Raw genomic sequence first — 25,501 nt, 5'->3', positions numbered from 1 at the left:
TCGCACAAATCTAAGGGCTGTCAATTCGACTAAATACCTAGGAATTACAACCACGAGCAACTTAAATTGGAAAGACCACACAGATAATATTTTGGCGAAGGCGAAATAAAGACTGCGCTTTCTTGGCAGAACACTTAGAAGATGCGACAAACGCACTAAAGAGACAGTCTACATTGCTGGCCGGGTCCGTGCGGTTCTAGGCCCTTCCCTGGACCTGCGTGACCGCTACGGTCGCAGGTTCGAATCCTGCCTCGGGCGTGGATGTGTGTGATGTCCTTAGTTAGTAAGGTTTAAGTAGTTCTAAGTTCTAGGGGACAGATGTTAAGTCCCATAGTGCTCAGAGCCATTTTTAGACAGTCTACATTACACTTGTCCGTCCTCTGCTGGAATATTTCTGCGCGGTATGGGCTCCTTACCAGGTAGGATTGACGGAGACATCGAAAAAGTCCACAGAAGGGCAGCTCGTTTCGTATTATCGAGCAATAGAGCTGAGAGTGTCAATGATATGATAAGGGAGTTCGGGTGGCAGTCACTGAAACAAAGGCGGTTTTCTTTGCGGCGATATCTATTTACGAAATTTCATTCGCCAGCTTTCTCTTCCGAATCCGAAAATGTTTTGTTGACACCCACGTAGGTAGAGAGAAATGATTATCATAATAAAATAAGAGAAATCGGAGCTCGAATGGGAAGATTTAGGTGTTCCCTTTTCCCACGCGCCAGTCGGGAGTGGAATGGTAGAGAGTATGAAAATGGTTCGATGAACCCTCTGCCAGGTACTTAAGTGTGAATTGCAGAGTAACCATGTAGATATAGATGTAGATGTATGTTGCAAAACTAGCTCCAGTAACTAAGAAGTATTCACTACCATACTTATTACATTCAGAAAACTTTTGGTACTCTAAAAATGTATAAGAGTGAAACTGAATGAGGCAACAGAAGAAGGCACCAATAACACCGTCTTAATACAATAAACAAGATGAATTCGTACGTACTTAAAGGTAGTACTTGCCGAGAAAATTTCTCACATATTGCTTTTTGTGGCACTGCAGAGATCGAGAAGTAAGGACTGCAAATCAGTTTATTCGGGAGCGTGTTTTACAATCTCCTAATATAAAATAAAAATTGGAAATAAAAGTTCGTAAATAATCTATGTTACTTTCCTCAATGGTTTCTAGTTTTATGGTAGTCGACTGCAGATGGAACTCATTGATACCATACTTGTGTAACCCTGGAGACGCAGCACAAGTGGAAGTGGGACATGGTGCCTACACGTGACGACGGTATAAAAGCGGCGTGGCAGGCGCAGGAGCTCAGTCGTCCTCGTTCATCCACGACAGGAGCATCTGCCACAGCAATGGCCGCCGGTACGGTAGGTAACGCGCCCAGGTCGCCTAGTCACCCTCCCACGCATACGTGTGCATACAGACAAGACTGCTCTGACGTGACCTTCAGAATTTGCCGCTGGCACGACGCGCTCGTTTTGGACTCTTCAACTCGACCTTGCGCATCTTCTTGCTCCTGCGACCTTTTCACTCAGTCTCCATTTGCCACCACGCTGTATCCTTTAGGACCGAGCCGTCCTTGAATACGTCGGGACCTGGAGTTAAGTTGGGATTTACCGCTACCCGCCGCTTGCGAAACTTTACGATCAAAGTAGCTGGAGAGTACGTTCCACCGGAGACTTCTGGCAGTGTGATGGCCTGTGCTGCAGTGCTGGTGTTAATCGATTTCACCTTTACATTTGCCAACAAGGCGGTGTAGTAGCTCAACAATAGACGTATGCTCGCCAGGTGTGATTTCAAAGTTACTGTTAGTCCGTCGTGATTTCCTAGAGGACGCTCGCTGTTGTGGCTTTTACAACTAAGCATCAGCGTATTTCGCTTCTTCCTTAGCCATTGGACTTTGTATTGCACCGATAACTATCCTAATGTCGACTGATAGTTGACTGTTGAAATCACCGTCTCACGCGTTCACCTCAACAATTTTGACCTCAATTTGTGCACCTGCCCCAGAGCGATTTTCTCCGTTGATGATGGAAATGATCGATTGTTGTCCTGCGAACGCATTTAGCGCTGCAAATATGAAGGTTAGTCAGATCACTTATTCTGCCTGAATTTGCTATGTACCAGACAGTTACGTGGCACAAGATTGTTACTCTACTGTCTAAGAATTAAGGAAAACATTCCGTCAGTAATGCTGCAGAGTCCAGTTTCACACAGCACAGGAAAGATCCAACATAAATGTCTCTCTTCCCCTTTCGCATCCGCCCCCCCCCCCCCCTGCCCTCGCGGCAGAACCAATGTTTAACATCTGTCAATATAAATAAACTGTAATCGGATTCAGAGCATGTAGCTGTCTTATGATTCGCATGCATATTGTTTGTAACCCGAATTAATTTTGCGCATTTTAGTCCATTTCTGCCTGAATTAATTGTCTCTTCTTTTACAAATCAGATATTCATTTGTTCATTGTCATTAATGAAACGTACTACAACAAGCTAAACAAAAAAGTAATTAATAATTTAGCAAAAGGGGGTGTAACATATATGTCACGCCAATCAGATCGTACATTTTAAGTGAAATACATGACAGTAAATAAAATAAAGCAGTGTATGTCATTTACATTAGGTTTTGGCAACAGCATTCATTTTGTGTGGTATTGTCTAAAACGCTGTGTGCACTAACCAACACATTTACAGTACGTTATTCTGAAATTCTTTTGCAGTTTTCTGCTGCGCAGCATCTTGCTTTTTTTTGTGGCACCATAACTACCAGACGATTCTTTCGCCGTATTTGATTATACAGCACTCTACCCAGAGGGCGACCAGGACCTCTAGTGTTTGTTGCATTGGATGTCAGGTAACATTTCACAATGTAATGCCAAAACTGCAGTTGTGGCATATTCATACGTGTCTTTCTGTAGCGAAGCCACGCATTATGTAGAGACACATTCAGTAACCACGGAATAATTGGCCACCACCATTTATTTCCTCTGATGCTCACTCTTTAGAACGCTATATTTTCGTCCGTTTTGTCTGTTGCCCGCATATTTTTGTTGTATTCATATGGTCGCGGTACAAGTATTCTTTTCTTCTCTTGTCTTGAACATCGGCTCACAGAGCTCACTGGATTGATCAAATGGCAAAATGCTTTACCGTGCTTTCATTGTAATCTAAATCTTGCTCAGGCGCAAATCTCTGTTAATGGACTAAGTTTCCACATTTTATCCTTTACATTGATTTGTGTAGTACCACATGTATGATTGAATCTCATAATTGTTTCAAATCTGTCTCTTCTCATCAAGTTTTGCATCATTTCATTTCGCACATCTGATTTTGAAACACAGTAATATCTTCAGCTAGGTAGAAGTTTATAGCCCGAGAGAATTAGAATTCATAGAAAATCTTTTATCTCTTCAAGTGTTATTTTTGGATCTGGGTAGTCTTTGAACAAAGCGTATTTTGTACATTCAATACTGAGAAAATCAATTATTTCGTCACTCCAAAACAGTACAAAGCACTGAACTGGAGACAAAATTCTGTCTTTACTGTGATCACTCTTCCAATTTCTTATTACAAATGGTTCAAATGGCTCTGAGCACTATGGGACTTAACTTCTGAGGTCATCAGTACCCTAGAACTTAGAACTAGTTAAACCTAACTAACCTAAGGACATCACACACATTCATGCCCGAGGCAGGACTCGAACCTGCGACCGTAGCGGTGCGCAGTTCCAGACTGTAGCGCCTAGAACCGCTAGGCCACCCTGGCCGGCTCTTATTACAGTTTTTGAGATCTGTATCTTTCCGACCTCATTTGAATTGGCATTTCCTCATTTATGATCAAGAGAGCACTCGGTCTCAGGTTCACCACCTAACCTGTTTTTATTTGTTAATACCGCTTCTGCAACAGCACGAATTTACCTTGGTCCAAGGTTGTCTATCTCTCCGCATTATTTTCCATCAGAATCCTAATCCGACTCTACATTAGCTTCAGAAGGCCCAGTAAATATATTCGTTACATCTCCTTCCTCCTTCTCAAGAACAACCAGGATTTCATGCAAAGACAAGCCTCTAAGAAAGAAGGAAAATTTATATTAGACGTTCTGCTTAGCGGAAGATACGTGCAACACTCAATTAAAAACTGTATTTGGAACCATAATACTGAAATGCGTTTTGTAGTTAACCTTTAATATAAATTTCAACACATTTAACATTGTTTTAAAAATTCTATGGTATATTGCTTCAGAAAATAGTATTTACTTCTAATTTCAAGACATAATCCTATTGAGAAAATGTTTTCAGTACATGAACTATCAGACTGACACTATCCCCTTCCTGCTTTCAACTGGTAGAAACTCGCTTAAACATCAATAGTAGAGCTTCGTTAACTGAGAGACATACAACAATAGGCATATAAAATACAAGCGTTGTTGCTAACAAGAGAAAACAATGGTAGAATGTTACGTGACATACATGTCACGCTGGGCAGAAAAGGGTTAAAGCAGTACAATGTGTTCTTTTCCTATATGAATTGAAAGAAGAACATTTACAGATTAATGAAGTGCATTTCTCAGTATTTACACTACTGGCCATTAAAATTGCTACACTAAGAAGAAATGCAGATGATAAACGGGTATTCATTGGACAAAGACATTATACTAGAACTGACATGTGATTACATTTTCACGCAATTTGGGATCATAGATCCTGAGAAATCAGTATCCGGAACAACCACCTCTGGCCGTAATAACGGTCTTGATACGCCTCGGCACTGAGTCAAACAGAACTTGGATGGCGTGTACAGGAACAGCTGCCCACACAGCTTCAACACGATACCACATCTCATCAAGAGTAGTGACTGACGTATAGTGACGAGCCAGTTGCTCGGCCACCATTGACCAGACGTTTACAGTTGGTGAGAGATCTGGAGAATGTGCTGGCCAGGGCAGCATTCGAACGTTTTCTGTATCCAGAAAGGCCCGTACAGGACCTGGAACATGCGGTCGTGCATTATCCTGCTGAAATGTAGGGTTTCGCAGGGATCGAATGAAGGGTAGAGCCACGGGTCGTAACACATCTGAAATGGAACGTCCACTGTTCAAAGTACCGTCAATGGGAACAAGAGGTGACGGAGACGTGTAACCAATGGCACACCATACCATCACGCAGGGTGATATGCCAGTATAGCGATGACGAATACATGCTTCCAATGTGCGTTCACAGCAATTTCGCCACACACGGATGCGATCATCATGATTCTGTAAACTGAACATGGATTCATCCGAAAAAATGACGTTTTGCCATTCGTGCACCCATTTACGTCGTTGAATACACCATCGCAGACGCTCATGTCTGTGATGCAGCGTCAAGGGTAAGCGCAGCCATGGCCTCCGAGCTGATAGACCCTGCTGCTGCAAACGTCGTCGAACTGTTCGTGCAGATGGTTGTCGTCTTGGAAACGTTCCAATCTGTTGACTCAGGGATCGAGACTTAGCTGCACGATCCGTTACAGCCATGCGGATAAGATGCCTGTCATCTCGACTGCTAGTGATACGAGGCCGTTGGGATCCAGCACGGCGTTCCGTATTAAGCTCCTGAACCCACCGATTCCGTATTCGGCTAACAGTCATTTGATCTCGACCGAACAGCAGTGTCGCGATACGATAATCAGAGTCACGATAAGCTACAATCCGACCTTTATCAAAGTCGGAAACGCGATGGTACGCATTTCTCCTTCTTACACGAGGCATCACAACAACGTTCCACCAGCCAACGCCAGTCCACTGCTGTTCGTGTATGAGAAATCGGTAGGAACTTTCCTCATGCCAGCACGTCGTAGGTGTCGCCACCGGCGCCAACCTTGCGTGAATGCTCTGAAAAGCTGATCATTTGCATATCAAAGCATCTTCCTCCTGTCGGTTAAATTTTGCGCCTGTAGCACGTCATCTTCGTGGTGTAGCAATTTTAATGGCCAGTAGTGATAATTTCTCAACCTTCTCCTGTTGCGTGTGATTGTTTCTTTTTCTCTTACTGATAGGTCAGACCGACAGTTTTCATTTACATTTCCTGTCATTCTGCAACTCTATGATTGTTTTACTTTCTTCAACACGACCGCAGCCAGATTTCTTCCTCCTTCGTTCTCATAACAAGTCTCCCGTCTCGATGATCTTTCAAATGGAATTTCAACTCCATCCTTTCCTTTCTTTTAATTCTTCTCATTCTTCATGTTACATTTAATAGTTCAGACACTTGCCGTTAAGTTTCAATTTTAGAGTCCGGCCAAACCATTACATTTTAACACTCTTTGACTAGAGCGTATTGACTGTAAGCTAAATATGAGGGATTACTGAAAAGTAATCCCTCCGAGTTTTTATATGGAACCTCTTAAAGCTTTATAACTAAAACAATCGTTGTTAACATTCATGTTTACCTTCACGTCTACTTATTTGCAGCCCTCTTCCGCTAAATGGCTCAGAACTATTGCGTGTAACATGCGGTACCGTAATTATCTCGGTGCATGAGAAACAGCTCAGATAACTAAAATCACGTACTCTAAGCTTTCTTCCACGCACTCCTTCAGCTTGACAGCGTCACACCACGAATTGTGCTACGACATCTGCAATAATCCGAAGCCACGGGATCACTGTTCCTTCGAAGACTTCACTTTGATATTGACAAAGCGGTGCAAACAGAGGTGAAGTTGTTGCTTCGTCAACATACTCAACTATTCTACAGTGACGGTGCAGCAAATTACTCTCCCGTTAGAGGAAATTTGTTTATACCATGAAACGGTATAATGGGATGACAATAGTGGAACGAAAGGGTATTCTATCCCAGCTAACGACATTCTGTGCAGCAGATAGCTGTTCCTGAGAAACTTTGCATTAGATGTGGACTCCCCTGCTACAAAAATATAGAGTAAATATCAAGACTAGACAGGATTGGTGATGTATCACGCAATTTAAAGTAGGAAATGAACGTGGTCTGACATATTAAGCAGTGTCGCTACGATACATGGTTATTCTGGTCATCGTTTGGACATTAAAAAATTGAAATACATGTTTTTTTATAAGATAAAACGTAAATGATCAGCGTAACATGTGAACAAATATAATCAACTTAAGGCCTGATTACAGTTAAACCTGAACATAAGGATTTCTCTAATGCGTCTGAATGACTTTTTCATCTTCAGATGCTAATTCCGAAGCTATAAAAATTCCAATTGGAAGCATTCTGATTACTCAGCTGCTGTTAATCTTCTTTTCCCTAGCGTTTATCCCACCATTAGCGGCTCCCTTTTTAAGGTTTGTCAACTTTTATTTTTTGGCTAACTTTGTGGACTTATGTACTTTCTGGAGCAACAGTCTTCAACGAAACCTTAGGGAGGGAAGTCAAGTTAACTATGACTTCAACATGACAACCAAGCCTTCGTGTGTGGTATACACTGTCACTGTCTACAAACGCCATTATTTGATATTTAACTGTGACAAACTGTATCAAAACAATGCACTTTTGATAGATCACCAAATGCCGTAGCATTGAAACGGTATACTTTCAGAGTACACAAGATGTAACACTTAATATATCAAATGTAGGAAGCCCTCATCTACCAGTATGTAATTTCCACTCATTCTAAGCAAATGGTAGCTAGAATGACGCACCTTAGAGAGATCCTCAACTGGCCAATGGTTTGAAGAACCTTATCTTCATATCACTTATTGCATAATACAGAAAACCCACCATATACGCAGCTTAATACAATATGGTTGCTCCGTTCTGTTTGTGGTGAAAAAACGGTGTCGCAACTCACGTTCCTATCCACGAGGCAAAAATCTTACATTCCAGATTCTTCATTTCAAGCTGCGCAGTATATTGGAACGTGGTATTTCACGCTGTGTCGTCACCGGCTCCTCAGCCTCTTGCGTTTTCATTATGAGAAAAAGTCGAGGTGTTTTGCGTGCAAACAGTAGGCCTACAACGCATAAAAATTAACTGAAGGCCATCGCCCGTAGCAGGTACCTCTGTCATTATGCCAAGGGAACTATGGAGATATATGGCTGCACGAAATAAGTAATGAGGAGTACCAGAAATAAAATTTGCGATTAACTTCAAAATTGGTGACAACGAAGTAAAGGAGTTGCGGAATTCAGCTAGCGTGAAAGTAAAATAACGTATGATGGATTAAGCAAGGGGGCGTAGAAAGCACTCTCACAGGCAGAGACAGTATTTCTGGCCAAAAGAAATCTACTAGTACCAAATTTAGGCCTCAGTATGAAGTAGACCAGGCTAAGAATGAACGTTTGGAGCACAGCTTTGTACAGCAGTGACTCGCGGACTGTGAGAACACCACAAAGAAGAGATTCGTGGCGTTTCATACGTGGTGCCACGGAACGGTGTTGCATATTAGGTGGAATGGTATTGGTAAGGAAATCCGCAGCGTCAACGAAGAAAAGTATCTATGGAGAACACTGACAAGAATATAGGACAAAAATTTGGTACGGCATGTGTTAGGATATCGGGATATTACTTCCATGGTACTAGAGGGAGCCGCAGACGGTAAGAACTGTAGAGGCATACAGAGATTGGAATATATCCAGCAAATAATTGAGGGCGTGGGTTACAAATAGTATTCTGAGATGAGGAGTTTGGCACAGCAGAGAAATCAGAAGACTGGCAGCTGACAAAAAATATTAAGAGCACAGCAACTGTCAAATAATTTCCAGACACTGTGCTCGTAAGCGATAGTGCAACTATACTCAATAGTACTTCTTTGGCCAGCTATTAAGGCAATTGATGACATGAAGAGCCCACTCACTAAATTTTCGCGTGAATCCTTAAACAGTCAGCCAAGACACTAAATTAATCTACGAAAGTGTGTTGAAAGGTAATGCCTCATAATTTCTTATGTGAAATCTACCCAAGCTCTTTAAATAAAACAAACGTACGTAACATTCTACATCATTATTCTGCACGTTCACACCTTTTCAGACCTCTGAAGGTAGATTGTTTCGAATTGTAGTGTGTACCATGGTGGTGAGCAGCGTAGCTACTCTGGTACGTTAGAAACAGCGTGCTGCGATAGAATTTCGAATTCGAAGAGTTCGTCCACACGTGGAGCACCCTCTCCTTCAGCAAAGCAATGACAGACCGCAAACGCCGACGCCTGGCGTTCACTGTCATCGATCATCCTCTATACACTCCCAACTTAGCCCCATCCGATTTTCTTCCGTTTCCAAAACGTAAAGAACAGTTTGCGAGGACTTCCCTTTGACAGTGATGAAGTGCTGTATGGATGTATGGAGAGGTGAGATTGTGGCCCAGTCAACAAAGTCAAACGTTCTACAAAAAATGGTTCAAATGGCTCTGAGCACTATGGGACTCAACTGCTGAGGTCATTAGTCCCCTAGAACTTAGAACTAGTTAAACCTAACTAACCTAAGGACATCACAAACATCCATGCCCGAGGCAGGATTCGAACCTGCGACCGTAGCGATCTCGCGGTTCCAGACTGCAGCGCCTTTAACCGCACGGCCACTTCGGCCGGCAAACGTTCTACAGTGACGGTATCAACAAACGTAACTGGTTGCGTGTGTTTATCGCCTGGATGACTATGTTGACAAATAACTATGTAGACATAAAGAATGAAGACAAAGGATGTTAATATTGTTTTATTTAAAAAACTTTGAGCTTTTTCACATAAAAAATTCGGAGCTCCCCCTTTCCAGCACGCCCTCGTGGTATATAGTTATTCTCCATGTTGCAGGAAAACATGGCAGCAACTACACTACTAGCCATTAAAATTGCTACACCACGAAGATGACGTGCTACAGACGCGAATTTTAACCGACAGGAAGAAGATGCTGTGATATGCAAATCATTAGCCTATCAGAACATTCACACAAGGTTGGCGCCGGTGGCGACACCTACAACGTGCTGACATGAGGAAATGTTCCGACCGATTTCTCATACACAAACAGCAGTTGACTGGCATTGCCTGGTGAAATTATGTTGTGATGCCTTGTGTAAGGAGGAGAAATGCGTACCATCACGTTTCCGACTTTGATAAAGGTCAGATTGTACCCTATCGCGATTGCGGTTTATCCCATCGCGACATTGCTGCTCGCGCTGGTCAAGATCCAATGACTGTTAGCAGAATATGGAATAGGTGGCTTCAGGAGGGTAATACGGAACGCCGTGCTGGATTCCAACGGCCTCGTATTACTAGCAGTCGAGATGACAGGCACCTTATCCGCATGGCTGTAACGGATCGTGCTGCCACGTCTGGATCCCTGAGTCAACAGATGGGGACGTTTGCAAGACAACAACCATATGCACGAACAGTTCGACGACGTTTGCAGCAGCATGGACTATCAGCTCGGAGACCATGGCTGCGGTTACCCTTGACGCTGCATCACAGACAGGAGCGCCTGCGATGGTGTGTACTCAAAGACGAACCTGGGTGCACGAATAGCAAAACGTAATTTTTTTTCGGATGAATCCAGGTTCTGTTCACAGCATAATGAAGGTCGCATGCGTATTTGGCGACATCACGGTAAACGCACATTGGAAGCGTGTATTCGTCATCGCCATACTGGCGTATCACCCGGCGTGATGGTATGGGGTGCCATTGGTTACACGTCTCGGTCACCTCGTGTTCGCATTAACGGCACTTTGAACAGTGGACGTTCCATTTCAGATGTGTTACGACCCGTGGCTCTACCCTTCATTCGACCCCTGCGAAACCCTACATTTCAACAGGGTAATGAACGACCGCATGTGGCAGGTCCTGTACGGGCCTTTCTGGATACAGAAAATGTTCGAATGCTGTCCTGTCTAGCACATTCTCCAGATCTCTCACCAATTGAAAACGTCTGGTCAATGGTGGCCGACCAACTGGCTCGTGACAATATGCCAATCACTACTCTTGATGAACTGTGGTATCGTGTTGAAGCTGCATGGGCTGCTGTACCTGTACACGGCATCCAAGCTCTGTTTGACTCAATGCCCAGGCGTATCAAGGCCGTTATTATGGCCAGAGGTGGTTGTTCTGGGAGCTGGTTTCTCAGGATCTATGCACCCAAATTGCGTGAAAATGTAATCACATGTCAGTTCTAGTATAATGTCTTTGTCCAATGAATACCCGTTTATCATCTGCATTTCTTCTTGGCGTAGCAATTTTAATGGCCAGTAGTGTATCTTCATTCGACCTAATATCGTGTCCCGAAAGGATGGGAGAAGATAACATATTGCTATTGGCGTTATCTGTCAGTGAAGAAAAGTTTCATAATCTGTTTCTACCACGTAACACAAGAAGTGTTAAGTTACAATGGAACTTAAATACAGATACTAATATACATGGATCGACTTGTAGTACTGTGCCTTCCATTTTTACAGCTAGTGCCACACAGCTAACATGTTCGGAATATGTACCACATCAAATGGTTATGGATCAAGATGATTTTGTTTCTTCGACGTCAAACGAATGTGCAGGCCTTCTGTACAAAAACGCGCGCTACCTGCAACTTTTCCTTGGAGACGAACAGTAAGGGAATCTCATATACCTTCGAGATCGTCGGGAGATACGAGTATTACTTTCCGTCTACGTTTCCATCAGTTAAACATCGGAAGCTGTAGAACACAAGTCATGAATATTCTTCAGCAAATTTCTGAAAGCACATGAACAATTCTAACCCAGCAAGTCGATAGTAAAAACTCTGAAAAATGTCTGCATTGATAATCTACTTGCTTACTTTAACGCTGGACTAACGTGTCACCTTCTAGGACCATGTGGCGAGTAGGTGCTTGCCAACTAACCTGCCTCCTGAAGACGTCAGATCTACTAGACCTAGGCTTCCAATTTAAATATCAAGCCAGGGGTACCTAAGTAGATAAGATCTAGAAAAGCTTATGTTACAGCTGGACTCTACTGTCACATAATTAGTAGTTGTTGACAGCCTTGGATCTGTCTTAACGTGTTTACTTGGCAGGATTTTTTTCTTTTTTTAATCTGTTAAAGTAGCAATTCCTCTTGGCTCAACAGCGTGGCGAAAGTTATCAGAGACCACTTATGGGAAATGAGAGATCTGCTTTCTTTCATCTTTCACTACCATCTTTCCGTAACTGCTACTGAAAAATGAGTTTTAAATCTTATGGGACTAAACTGCTAAGGTCACCAGTCCCTAAGCTTATACACTACTTAGCCTAAATTATCCTAAGAACAAACACACACAACCATGCCCGAGGGAAGACTCGAACCTCCGCCAGGACCAAACTGCTACTGCCAGTGATACTTGTGTGCAGTAGCGTGTGTGGTCTAAGACACTAACGATAAACCACCGAACTTTAGGAAGAGTAAGATGCACACAATACGGAACATTGCATGGATAGATAAATGCCAAAACTATAGCACAATCAGATTGACAGCGAACATACGCAAGAACGTCCGCCTCCACAACTGAGTGTTCAGCGTAAATGGATGCCATACGGGGTGCACTCAGCCTCCTAAGTTCCGTTGTGGGCCTATTTGTCCGCAGAATAGCGGCTCCACTGTCTGGAAAGTCTGCAAAACAGCAGGAAGAGTAGTATGCTGTCTAAATGCCCCTCCCACCGCATCACGCTGACGATAAAAGCGACCCGTAGACACCCATTGGGCTTGCACATCCTGGTGATGAGGTCGTTCACACATAACTATGAAAAATAAAATTTAACATTTCTTGGATGACGATCACGCTGCCTATGAGAAACGACATCTGGGTTGCAGATCGACTTGCGCTCGATAATGGAAACAAAATAAAAACAAGTACCCTTTCACAGTATTTACAAGGGCTATTCGGAAAATGTGATCTGATTGGGCACGAAATGGAAGCCACTGTGCAAATCCTACAAAGCTTTGGGCAGTGTCTCTAATATGCCCGGCGATCGCATAAAATCGCTCGTTTCAGTTCTGAACGCAATGAGCGAGTAAAGGTTCCTAGAACAACATTGTCTCCCACGAAGTATGAGGGCCCGCTGAGAGGTTTCACCTCAAGGTATGTAGCCCACATAACACAACCGCTACGTACTCCCTGCTTCATGGCAATTCTCAGATGCAGTCTGCGGGGGCAGTGAAGAAGCTTATGCAGCCTTTTCGACGGGAAGTGTTAGACCACCCACAACACAGCCCTAATTGGCTCGTCCTGAGTATCATCTCTATTCACACGAAACGCTGGATATGAACTCGCTACAGACCAGCATAGAGAATTTTCGGAAAGCACAGGCGGCTGCCTTCTATGACGAGAGTGTTGGAAAGTTGGTATAACGCTACGACAAATGTCGTCAGCGATCGGACCGTATTTTCCAGTCTTCGTATAAAGAGCATACGAAAATGTACATAATGTGCGTTGGGGCGTTCTGCTGACTTGCCGTTTCCATTTTCTGCACAATATTTCGACGACCGAGCCAGTGATCTTCTTCAGGTGCTGGGAGTGTTGTTGCTATGTGTGCTCGTGGCCTGGACTCCAACCAGGCTCTGGCTGCAGCAATGGCTGTAACCGTGCTGGACATCGAGAAAAAAGTTGATCAGTCGTACTCGATGGGGTGTGCCGGTGTGTCAGCGTCCCAGCATCCCACGGATTTCAATTTTCCAATGGGCGAGAGACATTTTCCGTAAGCCGTGGTCCAGCCTGGCCGCAGCTGCTGTTGACAGCATCGTCTGTTGAGCACGGCAGTAATATGGAGCCTCGTCCACTACCCCAGACGAAATACGCAAACTCAGGGAAGTAATTTATAAAGTTCTTGAAGTTTGGGAAAACACTGATAGGAGATGTAGTCTTAAGAGACAAATAACTTCCTTCCCCAGAGGTGAAAGACTATTTCTTTCTACCTCTTTTCGGTTTTTACGAGAAACGTCTCATTCTTCACAGATATCTGCCATGACAAAAAATATTCATATTGATATTCTGTTCAAAGAAGGTTATATCCTCGTATTAGGGACGATAACTAATTTCCGAGACATTCTAGCTGGAAGAGTAAAAATACATTAGCCTACGTGTTGGGCATAATTTTCAACTTCGATTTTAATTCATTAAAATATTTCCTCTATTTCTTCTGACCTGTTTGCTTTATATGCAACTAGAAACATATATCTACATCTAGAAACATATACGTATCACATAAATGTTTGTACTAAAGCAAGTGGGTTAAAGAAAAAAGAGGGGGAGAGAGAAGTTGTTTTTAAAACTGACATTTATTGATTCTGAACATTTCTGTAATACAGATTTTTATTCAGTGTTATGCACCTTAATATTTATATTGGACCTAAAATTATTTGTCAATAAATTTAATAACAGTTCTAGAATTATGTAACAGCTACTGTCTTTATAATACATTTACAATGATCATCCACTGCCGTGACGAAAGTCACGTTATGCCTCCTAATACCGTGTCGGACCTCCTTTTGCCCGGCATAGTGAAGCAACTTGACACGGCATGGATTCAAGAAATTGTTGGAAGTACTCTGAAGAAATATTCAGTCATGCTGCCTCCATAGCCGTCCGTAATTGCGGAAGTGTTAGGTACGGTATTTTGTACACGAACTGATCTCTCGATTATGTCACATGAGTGTTTGACTGGATTCATGTCGGGTGTTCTGGTGGTCAAATTATTCGCTCGTATTGTCCAAATGTTTTTCAGACCAATCGCCAACGGCTGTGATCCCGTGAAATGAAGCATTCTCATCCATAAAAACTCCGTCGACGTGTGGGAGCGTCAAGTCCGTGAATGACTTCTAATGGTCTATGACTGCAAAAGGTCTCCAAGAAGCCGAACACAAACATTTCCAGTCAACTATCGGTTGAGTTGGACCAGGGGACCCTGTGCATTAACGCCTGACTTCGTCGCACTGCCCTACCGGTTACATTCTGTACATCCCACATTGATTTCTGTGGTTATTTCACGAAGTGTTGCTTGTTTGTTAGCACTGACAACCCAATGCAAATGCCGCTACTCTCGGTCGTTAAGTGAAGACCGTCAGTCTCTGCGTTGTCCATGGTGAGAGGTAATTCCTAAAACTTGGTATCGTCGACAAACTTTTGGCACTGTGGATCTCGGAATATATTGCATTCCCTAAACGTTTCCAAAATGGAATGCCCCATGGGTCTAGCTCCAGCTACCATTCTGCGTTCAAGGCCTGGTAATTCCCGTCGTGTGCCGCTAATCACGTCGGAAACCTTTACACATAAATCACTCGATGGCAAATGACAGCTCCGCTAATGTACTGCCTTTTTAAACCTGCCATCTGCACATGTGCATAACGCTATTCCACGACATTTGTCGTCTCGTTGTATGCACAACACCTACACAGCTAAAATACTGCAATATCTGTTGAACAAATAAGCCGCTGTGCATCATTATTTCCAGAAAGCTCTCCTCTGAAACTTCTGTCAAAGCAGTGCGAGTCATGCTGGTTCATCTCCATGCTCGACAGATTTTACACGCTGTTGTGCAGAATAAGTCAGCCTTCATATACATGCATTTTCTTCCGCGACCTTGAGTGCAGCAACATGAAATTACTAGTATTATCTTGTCTGTAGATGGCAGTCATTTCATTTGAACTGGAGAGCGTGATGAGTTTTATTCCCTCCAATTATAGTTTCTGGGATCCAAGCTGTTACCCAATCCTAGCTGGACTTGTAGACACGCTCGGAAGGAGTTGAGGCGTCCTGCGTCAGTGGTGGGTGGCAAACGAGAGAGTATGAAAGCATTGCTTGCTTGACCCACGAACACATTAAAATATTGACAATTTTTATGAGTTAAGGTGGCACAATTACGACTATTTCGTGTTTTATGTACAGAGAGAGACAAAGGAGGGAGAGGTAGAGAGAGAGAGAGAGAGAGAGAGAGAGAGAGAGAGAGAGAGAATGTATTTTTCTTCCGCTTTCGCAGTGGCTTCAGGACTGGAAACTTTTTTATTTCAAATTCCATGTCACAATTCTCACTACTTATCAAAGAACTTATCTTGAAATTCAATTTGGTAAGACGAAGACGATCTTAAACTTCTATCATCTGCTTGTATCAATGTCTGGTTAACTAATTTCTTTATCTTACGTTTCTTAATATAGTCTCGTCGACATAGCTTATTCACTTCATTCATGTCAACATTTTGTAGAAGAGTACGAGCTTCATGCTTCCGTTCCTTGGTGACACGTACAAAATTTTCTAACGCCTTCGTCACTTTTGACTCCTTTCTTTACGAAATAAATTTACCTCAAATAAAACAGATGGTAGGGTCGAGTATGATCTCTCTCTCAGTCCACAGAACAAAAGCGTAAGAAGCAGCATTACATAACACAACAGGCGTAATTATTTCGCACGGCTCTAATAAGCGCACGACATAAAGTCAACTAAACTGGATGCTATTTGTTAGAAACGACAGCGACAGCTCCACGGGAACGGTGACAGATGGGAATGGGAACTCCCCGTTTTCATTGTTGGGCTCCTAATCCTGACTCGAACAGTACTGAAAGCACAAGAAATTTTTTCATGTTAAAAATCTGCGAAATATTTCCACATACCAAATTACTCTCTTTATTTGCATAAATGACCAAATATCGAAGGCAGAATCCAATCCAACCCTCATATTTCGAAAATTATTCGTCTGACTTAAAATATGCACAAAATCTTTTTTGTGTAGAATTTACGGGAAATCTCCGTTGTTCTCTCCAAAAAATGAATGATTTTATGCAGAAATTTTTAAAAATGGAGAACTGAGTTTTGGTGGCGAATAAAAGGGGGACGCGCTCTCCCTACTGGCTTTTCTGTCTCTTGTGCTCCAGATCTGTGCAAACGATTTGTGAGACAAAATGAGCAGCCCTCTTGTAAAGTCATCGTCCAAAACGGAATTTCAAAATGATTTAGACAGGATATCTGTATATTTCAAAAACTGGTAATTGATTCTACATATTGAAACGTGTGAAGCCATCCACATGAGTACTAAAAAGGATCTGCAAAATATCTGTTAGACAATAAATCACACACATATCTAAAAGCTCTCAATTTAACTAAATGCATAACACTTATCTTTATTGGCAGAACACTTAGAAAATGCTACAGATCTACTACAGAAACTGCTTACACTAAACTTGTCCTTCCTGTGCTATCCAGTGTGCGTTAACCTTGAGATAGGATTGACGGAAGATATCGAAAAATTTCAAAGGCCAGTTCGTTCTGTATTATCGTGATAAAGGACAGAGAGTGCCACAGGTGTGATACACGAATTGAGGCGGCAATCATTAAAACAAAAGCGTCTCACTTTAACACGAGATCTTCGGATGAAATTTCAGTCACCACGATTCTCCTTCGAACGCGAAATTATGTTGTTGGTGTCCACCTGAACTGGGGAAATGATCATCCTAATGAAATAAGAGAAATCAGAGCTCGTAGGAAACATTTAATCATTTGTTCTCCTGCACGCTGTTCGAGAGTAGAATGGTAGTGAAATAGCTTAGATGTGGTCAATGAACCCTCAGCCAGGTACTTCATAGTGAACTGCAGAGAAATAAAGATGCAGGAAAGATGGCGAGGTGGCATTGCACAGTCCATTGCATTTGCTGGGTCACACTCACTGCAGGGCAGCAGTAGGGTTATAGAGGTGCGGCCCCACTCCGTATTGTTGCCAGATGTATCCAAGATGGCGGCGATGACGTCATACAAGATTGCGGCTTGTAGATGTAGCAACACCGCATGATGTCATCCAAAATGGCGGCTGTGGCGCCATCCAAGCTGACGGATTTTAGTGGGAAGTTTGAATTTTGGTGAGAGATCAGTTGGGCTACCTCCACTAACCTAATCCCCCTCCCCTCCCCTAGAAAAATGACAGGAAGTTCAAATTCCAACAGGATAATGCATCACATCACAGTTATTTCTACTAACCTAAGAAAATGGCAGGAAATCACATGGACAACCTACACTAACCTAAGTCACCTGACCACACCTCCTCCTAGGAACTGGTGCCAAGTTTGAATTTTGGCGTTAAAGAAAGGTTACTTGTGCTATATCTATTAATGTAAGAAAATGGCGGGAAAGAAAGGACATTTGGACTAACCTCAGTCACCTGTCTGCCACCTCCTCCTAGGGATTCACGGGTAAAGGACCAGTGCTACCATGTTGGAGAGAGGAGGGAGTGTACTTTATTTATTTTTGAACAATTTACTTAGGAACGGATTTTGAGAGATAGTATCCTTATTACACTGATAGAAAACACATGCTCGGACATGCTTTGGGTCACACCACACAGCCTACAGGCACGCAAACCACTAGAAGACTCTGCAAACATGCTTGCTAATCGTCAACTGTCGAAATCATGTACCAGTCTTCACTTAAACAATTTGAGCCACTACTGCCATCCAGTGCGTTCGCCACAAGGTCCAGAGCCCAAATGACCTAGTACACAGTACCAATACCAGAGGGCACTGTCGTCAATTCTGTGACGTAATACAAGATGACAGCCATGAAGTCAGCTGATGACGCAAGTATCATTATCTAAGATGGCGGCAAACAGTATGTTCACCATGAAGTCTGGACCTAGGACACGCTACTGCCACCAGTGTGTGCTGTCGTTCTTTCCATGATGTAATCCAAGATGGTGGGGGGAAATGGCAGTACAGTGTGTTTACCATGGGGTCCAGAGTTCAACTAACCTAGTATACAGTACTGCCACCAGAAAGTACTCTCATCCCTTCAGTGACGTAACCCAAGATGGCGGTCTAGGGTGGGGGAAAATGGTGGGGAAACGAGTCTGCCTGTGCTGGACATAAGTCTTTATTTTGCAGGAATTGTCTCCACCATGAGATCTAGACTCCAACTAACACAGTACACAGTTCATATGTTAAGTAATCCCACCAAGTCTGGTAGAGTGCATAACTCAACCAATTTTTTTACTCTTTATACTGAAACAGTTGTTACCTCACTATAAGTACAACAGCCAAATACCTTGATACCTCTATATAAGTAACTTGTTAAGTAAAAAAGACAATGTTAATTATGATAATTTAAACATTTTGTCGCTATGAGCTCAGCAACCGTGTATGCAATTATATAAAATGTAATAGTCAGCCAACCGGATAGATGACTATTATATTTTATACGATGATAATTAATTAAAATATTGAAAAATTTCTAGATACATTCAAGGTACTTTAGCTAAATGGAACTCGATTCCATAGCCGTAATCTACTAATTAACATATCATTCGATGTACGTAGCAAACTATTTTTGTATTAGTTTCCTTTTATGGTTTTAGCTGCTCTCCTTCTCCATGGCAATGCGATTTACCCAATACATTACATCAGTATTTGCTTACCTCAATCTGTGCAGGTAGCCAAATTCTACTTTGATAAACGGAATGTTATTTAAAATAGCCTTCTGTGGCAACTGGAATATGGCCAACTTCACTGCCTTATCATACAATCGATCACCATTATTCGTTTACAATGCAAGTACATCGTCCTTCCATATTACCACTGGGAAAAATACTTGTATCGGTTTTAGATGTCCCAGAAGCATTCTCAGTTGAGCACTTAATAATGCTCTCCTCCCTGTCAGTCCGTGTTTATAAAAGACTATATGGGACCTGTCTGACCACCGCATATCAGGGTGGGCCTATAAATCCCTTGCCATTGATAATGTTCTATTGCACGTTGAATAAGCCTTTATGTTTGGTGTCTATTCGTTTTTCTATAACACGTTTATATCATTGAACTACCACTGACATTTTTGAGCTCACACTATAAAATCTGTATACATATGTACGCCATTTCTTTCTTCGACATCTTTAATTACCATCCCCAGTGACAACTTTTGTGTGTGCTGTGAATACGACATTCATAATCATTTTTGACTAGTATTCCTTTCACAATGAACTTGAAGTGATTACATTCCGACTAACGTCGTACACCCAAAGTAATGAATAGCCAGCCGGCCGTTAGTTCTTGTATAAATCAGGGCTACAAAATCGTGCTTACTTATTTTCTGCTTTTTGCTTTCAGCTGTTCCTCCTAGCGACGTTGGTGACTGTTGTGTTGGCGGCACCCCAACGTGACAATCCGAAAGACGCTACTATTCTGGAGCAGGAGAACGACTTCAATGGCGTCGACAACTGGCGCTGGAGGTATAGAGTCACATTTAAAATATATGTAACTTTACTGAATATCATAAAAACACTGGGAAGGACTCAGCTCCAGTTATGAGGATTCAGTGGAAACAACCTTTCTAAAGACGTTTAGAGCGCTTCTGCTCAGTATCATGTAATTACAGAAGAATAACCATAGACTTAGATCTTTTCGAAGAGAAATACGGTGTCTCATTTTCTCAATGTTTTCTGCTCCGTGTACTAATACTGTACGTGAAAGAAAGGACTTTTCGTCAAATCCAAAATGAGAGAACTTACACTCTAGTGTTCCGTTGGTTGGTATTTGTTCTTCATGTTATGTTCATGAGTCATAAATCCCACTACGAAAGAGAAATTTTGGACTACAAAACACAAAACACTATTTTTCTGTTTGATAACCTTCGCTGTAGATTTGTCAAAGAACGTAAAGAAAAAAAAATGTGGTCATAACAATTTGTCTCCCGAACAGGGATGTATCACCAAGTCATTTGAACGAAGTCTGATCCAGTGTCTGGTTAGCAGTGGTCTATGACACAAGAATCTGTTGTACCAATTCCGCAATTTATGATGAGTTATAGAGTGCAATGGTAAGTATATTTGCTAAAATTGGAATAGCCTGGCGTTCTGGGTGTATTGGACGATGGTAAATTCAATTTCAGCCTCATACGGTTATTGTAAAGCTCATGTTTTCAGATGTTAAAAAAATGAAAGTGCCGCATCAAATTATAAAGAGTGATCTCAGTTTTACAGTATTCATACCAGGTCCTGGCAAATACGAGCGGACATTTCATCAGAGTTGGTAGTGCGACACTTGTAGCAGCCTAATATTCAGATCAGCACGGAGAGTAATATACAAGATGTCCCAAAATGTTTTCGAAACAAATTAGAGGCGTTGTAGAAGATCTTTTGACGAACAGACAGTGGACAGAAATGCGTGTCGGATAACATCACCCAACGATGCTACAGAGTATCAAAGTTCCACGGGGCTGTCACTATGCCAATGCTTCGGCAGCATACGTGACTTTTTATGCTGACTGCCTGTAGGCGGAGTGTCACACTTGTTTGTTATTCACTGATCGAGACTGATTGCCTCTATCGCTATTGGTGAAGATGAAGCTAGCTGCTGCACAAAAAGACCTGGTCTCCTATGAATGTGTGTTCTGATGCCTTGGTCGATAACAGTTTTGTACGCAGTTCCATCGACTGCTTGTGTTTTTCTAGGAAGCCTCTAAAACCTCCATTGTTTTTGAGTATACAGGGGAGAAGTAACCTGCAGATGGAAACCCGTGTCCGAAACCATCATCCACCAACGCAATAGAGCGTGACGTTCACATGAGACCAGATGTGTCTACACAGCTGCTACCTCCATCTTCTCCACTTGCGATCGTAACAGTCACGATCACTGAATAAAAAACAACGTTGCTGGATGTTCCTCCTACGATCCATCCGTGTAAAAAGTCACGTTTAATGCCGAAGGCGTGGTCTGTTGGCAGGCGCTGGCATCTATAAAGCTCTGCAGCGCCATTTGGTAACGTGTCCGGTCATGGGTTCCTATCCACGATTTGTTCCTTAGGACACACTCTACAAACCCTCAAAGCTTATCACAAGATTTTTGGGACACCCTGTATATGCATGGTGATTAAGTTGCCTCTACTATAGGTTTTATGCAACCTGCAACACCTTCAAAAATCGTGTTGGAGATTTCCATATTCTTTTCCTCACTACATGCAAACTATTAGTGCTTCAGAAAAATGAGCAGATCCTTGTTGCAGCATATTTAACGTAAAATTTGGTACTGGAATGCGTTTTCACTGGAGGCTGTGGTTTTCGAGTTATTCAAGAAAATTGCGCCAGAAGGTCACTGTCGCATGTTCTTATTGATTAATTTGAAAACAATGGCCTCTAGCGAAAATGTATCCCAGTTCAAAATTTAGCTACATTAAATTTCCTACAAAAAGGTTCATTTTTCCTGCACTACTGAAATGGCGAAGGTGTTGTGGGTAGCATAAAGCCCACGAGTAGGAGCATCTGAATGACCCTGTATGTTTTTACAAGGGCAACGAGATCTACAAATCTTTTTCAACACTTGATGGTAAGAGACAGCGACTGCATATTGGTGCCGTTCGATGGGAGTGTGGATCGGCAATGAGGCCTAATGAGATAATACGTGCAATTGCGAATATGCTGTGTCCCGGATGGTGATGTGGTTACCGCAACTGTATAGTAGGCAGTAGATCCCGGGTTCGAATCCCGGTCTCGTACACATTTTCACTCGTCGCCGCTGGTTCCGCTTAATGCCCCGCTGCAGCTGATAGCAGGGACCCCCTTCAATTTACATACACTGGTTCGTTATTGAGTTAGTACCAATGTTGCACGAACATCAATTACACAATTACGTCAACGTTGTGCTTCTCCTGTGGACTATTTGATTTTCTCATACCTGTGAATTCAAAAAGCAAAAGCACCGTCGTGTATTCTGTTTCAGTACAAGAGATAAATAACTGCAGTTTTTATAGTGTGGTATACAGTGTGTATACGATAACTGTTTACAACATATCGTAGTGATGTAGGTGAGGTGAAGAGTATCAGAATAATGTAGGAGACTTCTGATGTATCAAGCCGGGAAACAATCTAAAAATTGTCCTGCAAAATTCACCTAAGCTACTGCCCATGTGCGTCACTCGCGGTTTTGGCTAAAATCATCCTTAAGTATGGAAAACCACATTTCCTTGCACTTGCGAAATGTAAAATTAACGTTTGTGCAAAATTTTTTCCCAAAATATTGTCAATATCGACAGCATGAAATTAAAAAACAAACGTTTTGTTTCTCTGTCCTTCTTGCTAATAAACCACCTTGCTTCCAAGGGTTAAGCTTAGATTGAATTATCAACGTAATTAGTTTTTGTATACCGTTAACAAAAGTATTTTTTCCTTTCATTAGCCTTACGGGAAACATTAATTTAATAATGTTCACGAAACAGCCGACCAAGTTGGTGGCGTGAGGAAACCAGAGAGTATTGAGAGCCGCCACCCCCCCCCCCCCCCCAAAACACACACACACACACACACACACACACATACAGACGGTGATCATACGCTGTAGTTTAAGCGGGAATGTCAAAGGACTTTTCTCGTCAAAACACTTCGTCATTGTCAACAATATCATAGCAGTTCCAACAAAGATAAAAAAAAAAATCGTGATTTTCTTTAGAGACATCCTGTTGCAACTTAAGAACTAATCGACTGGGTGACCTAGGTCCTATTGTATGCACCCATCCTCATAACTATTGGTTATAGGCGAAGCGTAGGGGACATTAATCAAAAATTACTCTCCAATATTTCCTTTCGTTCCTGAATGCTTGATAAAACACAGTCATTCAGTAACGTATCAGTAGACGCGTGTCATAATCATTGGATATCCACTTTGAATACCTTAGACCAATAATTCCGTAGCTTCTAACACCGATGTGTTAACATTTTATATGACGCCCTCTGTGGAAAGCATGAGCTATGTAGGAAACATAGACCTATAGTCAGGGTGTAGCCTTGTTCAGGTAACATACAGGAATGCAGCTCGATGACGTCGTCGAAAACAGCCGATATTTCGACACGAACTCCTCCTGACATTTTGAAGGCAAAATTTCAATGGAAATGGCAGGGGAAGACGAGGATTTCTCTTCGGATGAGTATAGGGTAATATCAATAGCGGTAGAAAATGGTATAATGGGAGTTGGATTCGTTATGAATAGAAAGCTAGGGTAAGGAGTCGGTTACAGAGAAAAATTCAGTAATAGGGTTGTTCTTGTTAGAATCGACAGTAGACCAACACCAACAAAGGTGATTTAGGTGTACATGCCGGCATAGTAAGCTGAAAATGAAGATATAGAAAAAGTATATGAGGATATTGAAAGGGTAATACCGTACATAAAGACAGATGGAAATCTAAAAGTCATGGGGGCTGGAATACAGTTATAGGGGAAGAAGTAGAAGAAATGGTTACAGTAGGGTATAGGCTTGGGACAAGGAATGAGAGAGGAAAGAGTTCTGTAATAAATTTCAGCGAGTAATAGCGAATACTCTGTTCAAGAATCACAATAGGAGGAGATATATTTGCAAAAAAGATTTCAAAATCATATATGAAATGTAAGGCGTACCCAGAAGCACATATACACTCAGATCATAATGTGGTATTGATCAACCGCAGGCTGAAGTGCAAGAAATTAATCAGGACGAGTTAATAAGCAAAGAAGTTGGACACAGAAGTACTAAGAGATGACGAAATACGCTTCAAGTTCTAGGGGTATAGATACTGCAATAAGGGATAGCATAATAGGCAGCACAGTTGAAGGGGACTGGACATCTCTAAAAACAGCAATCACAGAAGTTGGAAACAAATGCATAGTTAAAAAGAATGTAACTGTGGATAACAGAACTATGGGTAACAGAAGAAATACTTCAATAGATCAATGAAAGTAGAAAGTACAAAAATGTTCAGGGAAATTCAGAAATACAGAAATACAAGTCACTGAGGGATGAAATGAATGGGATGTGCAGGGAAGCTTAGACGAAATGGCTGCATAAAGAATCTGAAGGAATCCAAATAGAGATGATTGTCAGAAGGACTGTCTGAGCATACAGGAGAGTCAGGTTTCAGCGATATTAAGAGCAAGGGTGGTAACATTAAGAATGCAACGGAAATTCCACTATTAAACACAGAGGTGGGAGAGGATAGGTGGAAAGAATGCATTGAAAGCCTCTATGAGGGAGAAGATTTGTCTGATGTGATAGAAGAAGAAACAGGAGTCGATTTACAAGAGCTAGGGGATCCAGTATTAGAATCAGAGTTTAATAAAGCTTTGGAGGATTTAAGATCAAATAAGGGACAAGGGATAGACAATGTTTCATCAGAATTTCTAAAATCAGTGGGGGAAGTGGGATGAAAACGACCATCCACATTGGTGTGTAGGATGTATGAGTCGAGCGACATACCATCTGACTTTCGGAAAAATGTCATCCGCACAATTCCGAAGACTGCAAGAACCGTACAATCAGCTTAACAGCTCATGCATCCAAATTGCTGAAAATAATAGTATACAGAAGAAATGAAAAGAAAATTGAGGATGTGTTAGATGGCGACCAGTTTGGCTTTAGGAAAGGTAAAGGCACCAGAGAAGCAGTTCTGACGTTGCAGTTGATAATGGACGCAAGAATAAAGACAAATAAAGAAAAGTTCTTAGGGTTTGTGGACCTGGAAAAAGCGTTAGACAATGTAAAATGGTGCAACATATTAGAAATTCTGAGAATAATAAGGGTAAGCTATAGAGGGAGACGGGTAATATACAATATGTGCAAAAGGCA

General features: G+C 42.1%; 1 protein-coding gene across 1 annotated transcript in view; it reads left to right on the top strand.

Moving 5' to 3' along the window:
• The first annotated feature begins 1,318 nt into the window (after positions 1-1,318).
• Positions 1,319-25,501, top strand: part of LOC124711823 (endocuticle structural glycoprotein ABD-5-like) — a 34,926-nt gene continuing 10,743 nt past the window's right edge. Inside the window, exons 1-2 of the mRNA XM_047242050.1 lie at positions 1,319-1,369; positions 20,022-20,143. Of these exons, the coding sequence (XP_047098006.1) occupies positions 1,355-1,369; positions 20,022-20,143 (137 nt within the window). The 5' untranslated portion in view covers positions 1,319-1,354. The remainder of the gene's footprint in view (positions 1,370-20,021; positions 20,144-25,501) is intronic.

Source organism: Schistocerca piceifrons, chromosome 8, assembly GCF_021461385.2.
Source record: "Schistocerca piceifrons isolate TAMUIC-IGC-003096 chromosome 8, iqSchPice1.1, whole genome shotgun sequence".
Classification (NCBI taxonomy): Eukaryota; Metazoa; Arthropoda; class Insecta; order Orthoptera; family Acrididae; genus Schistocerca; species Schistocerca piceifrons.
This window is presented reverse-complemented; position numbering and strand designations above follow the sequence as displayed.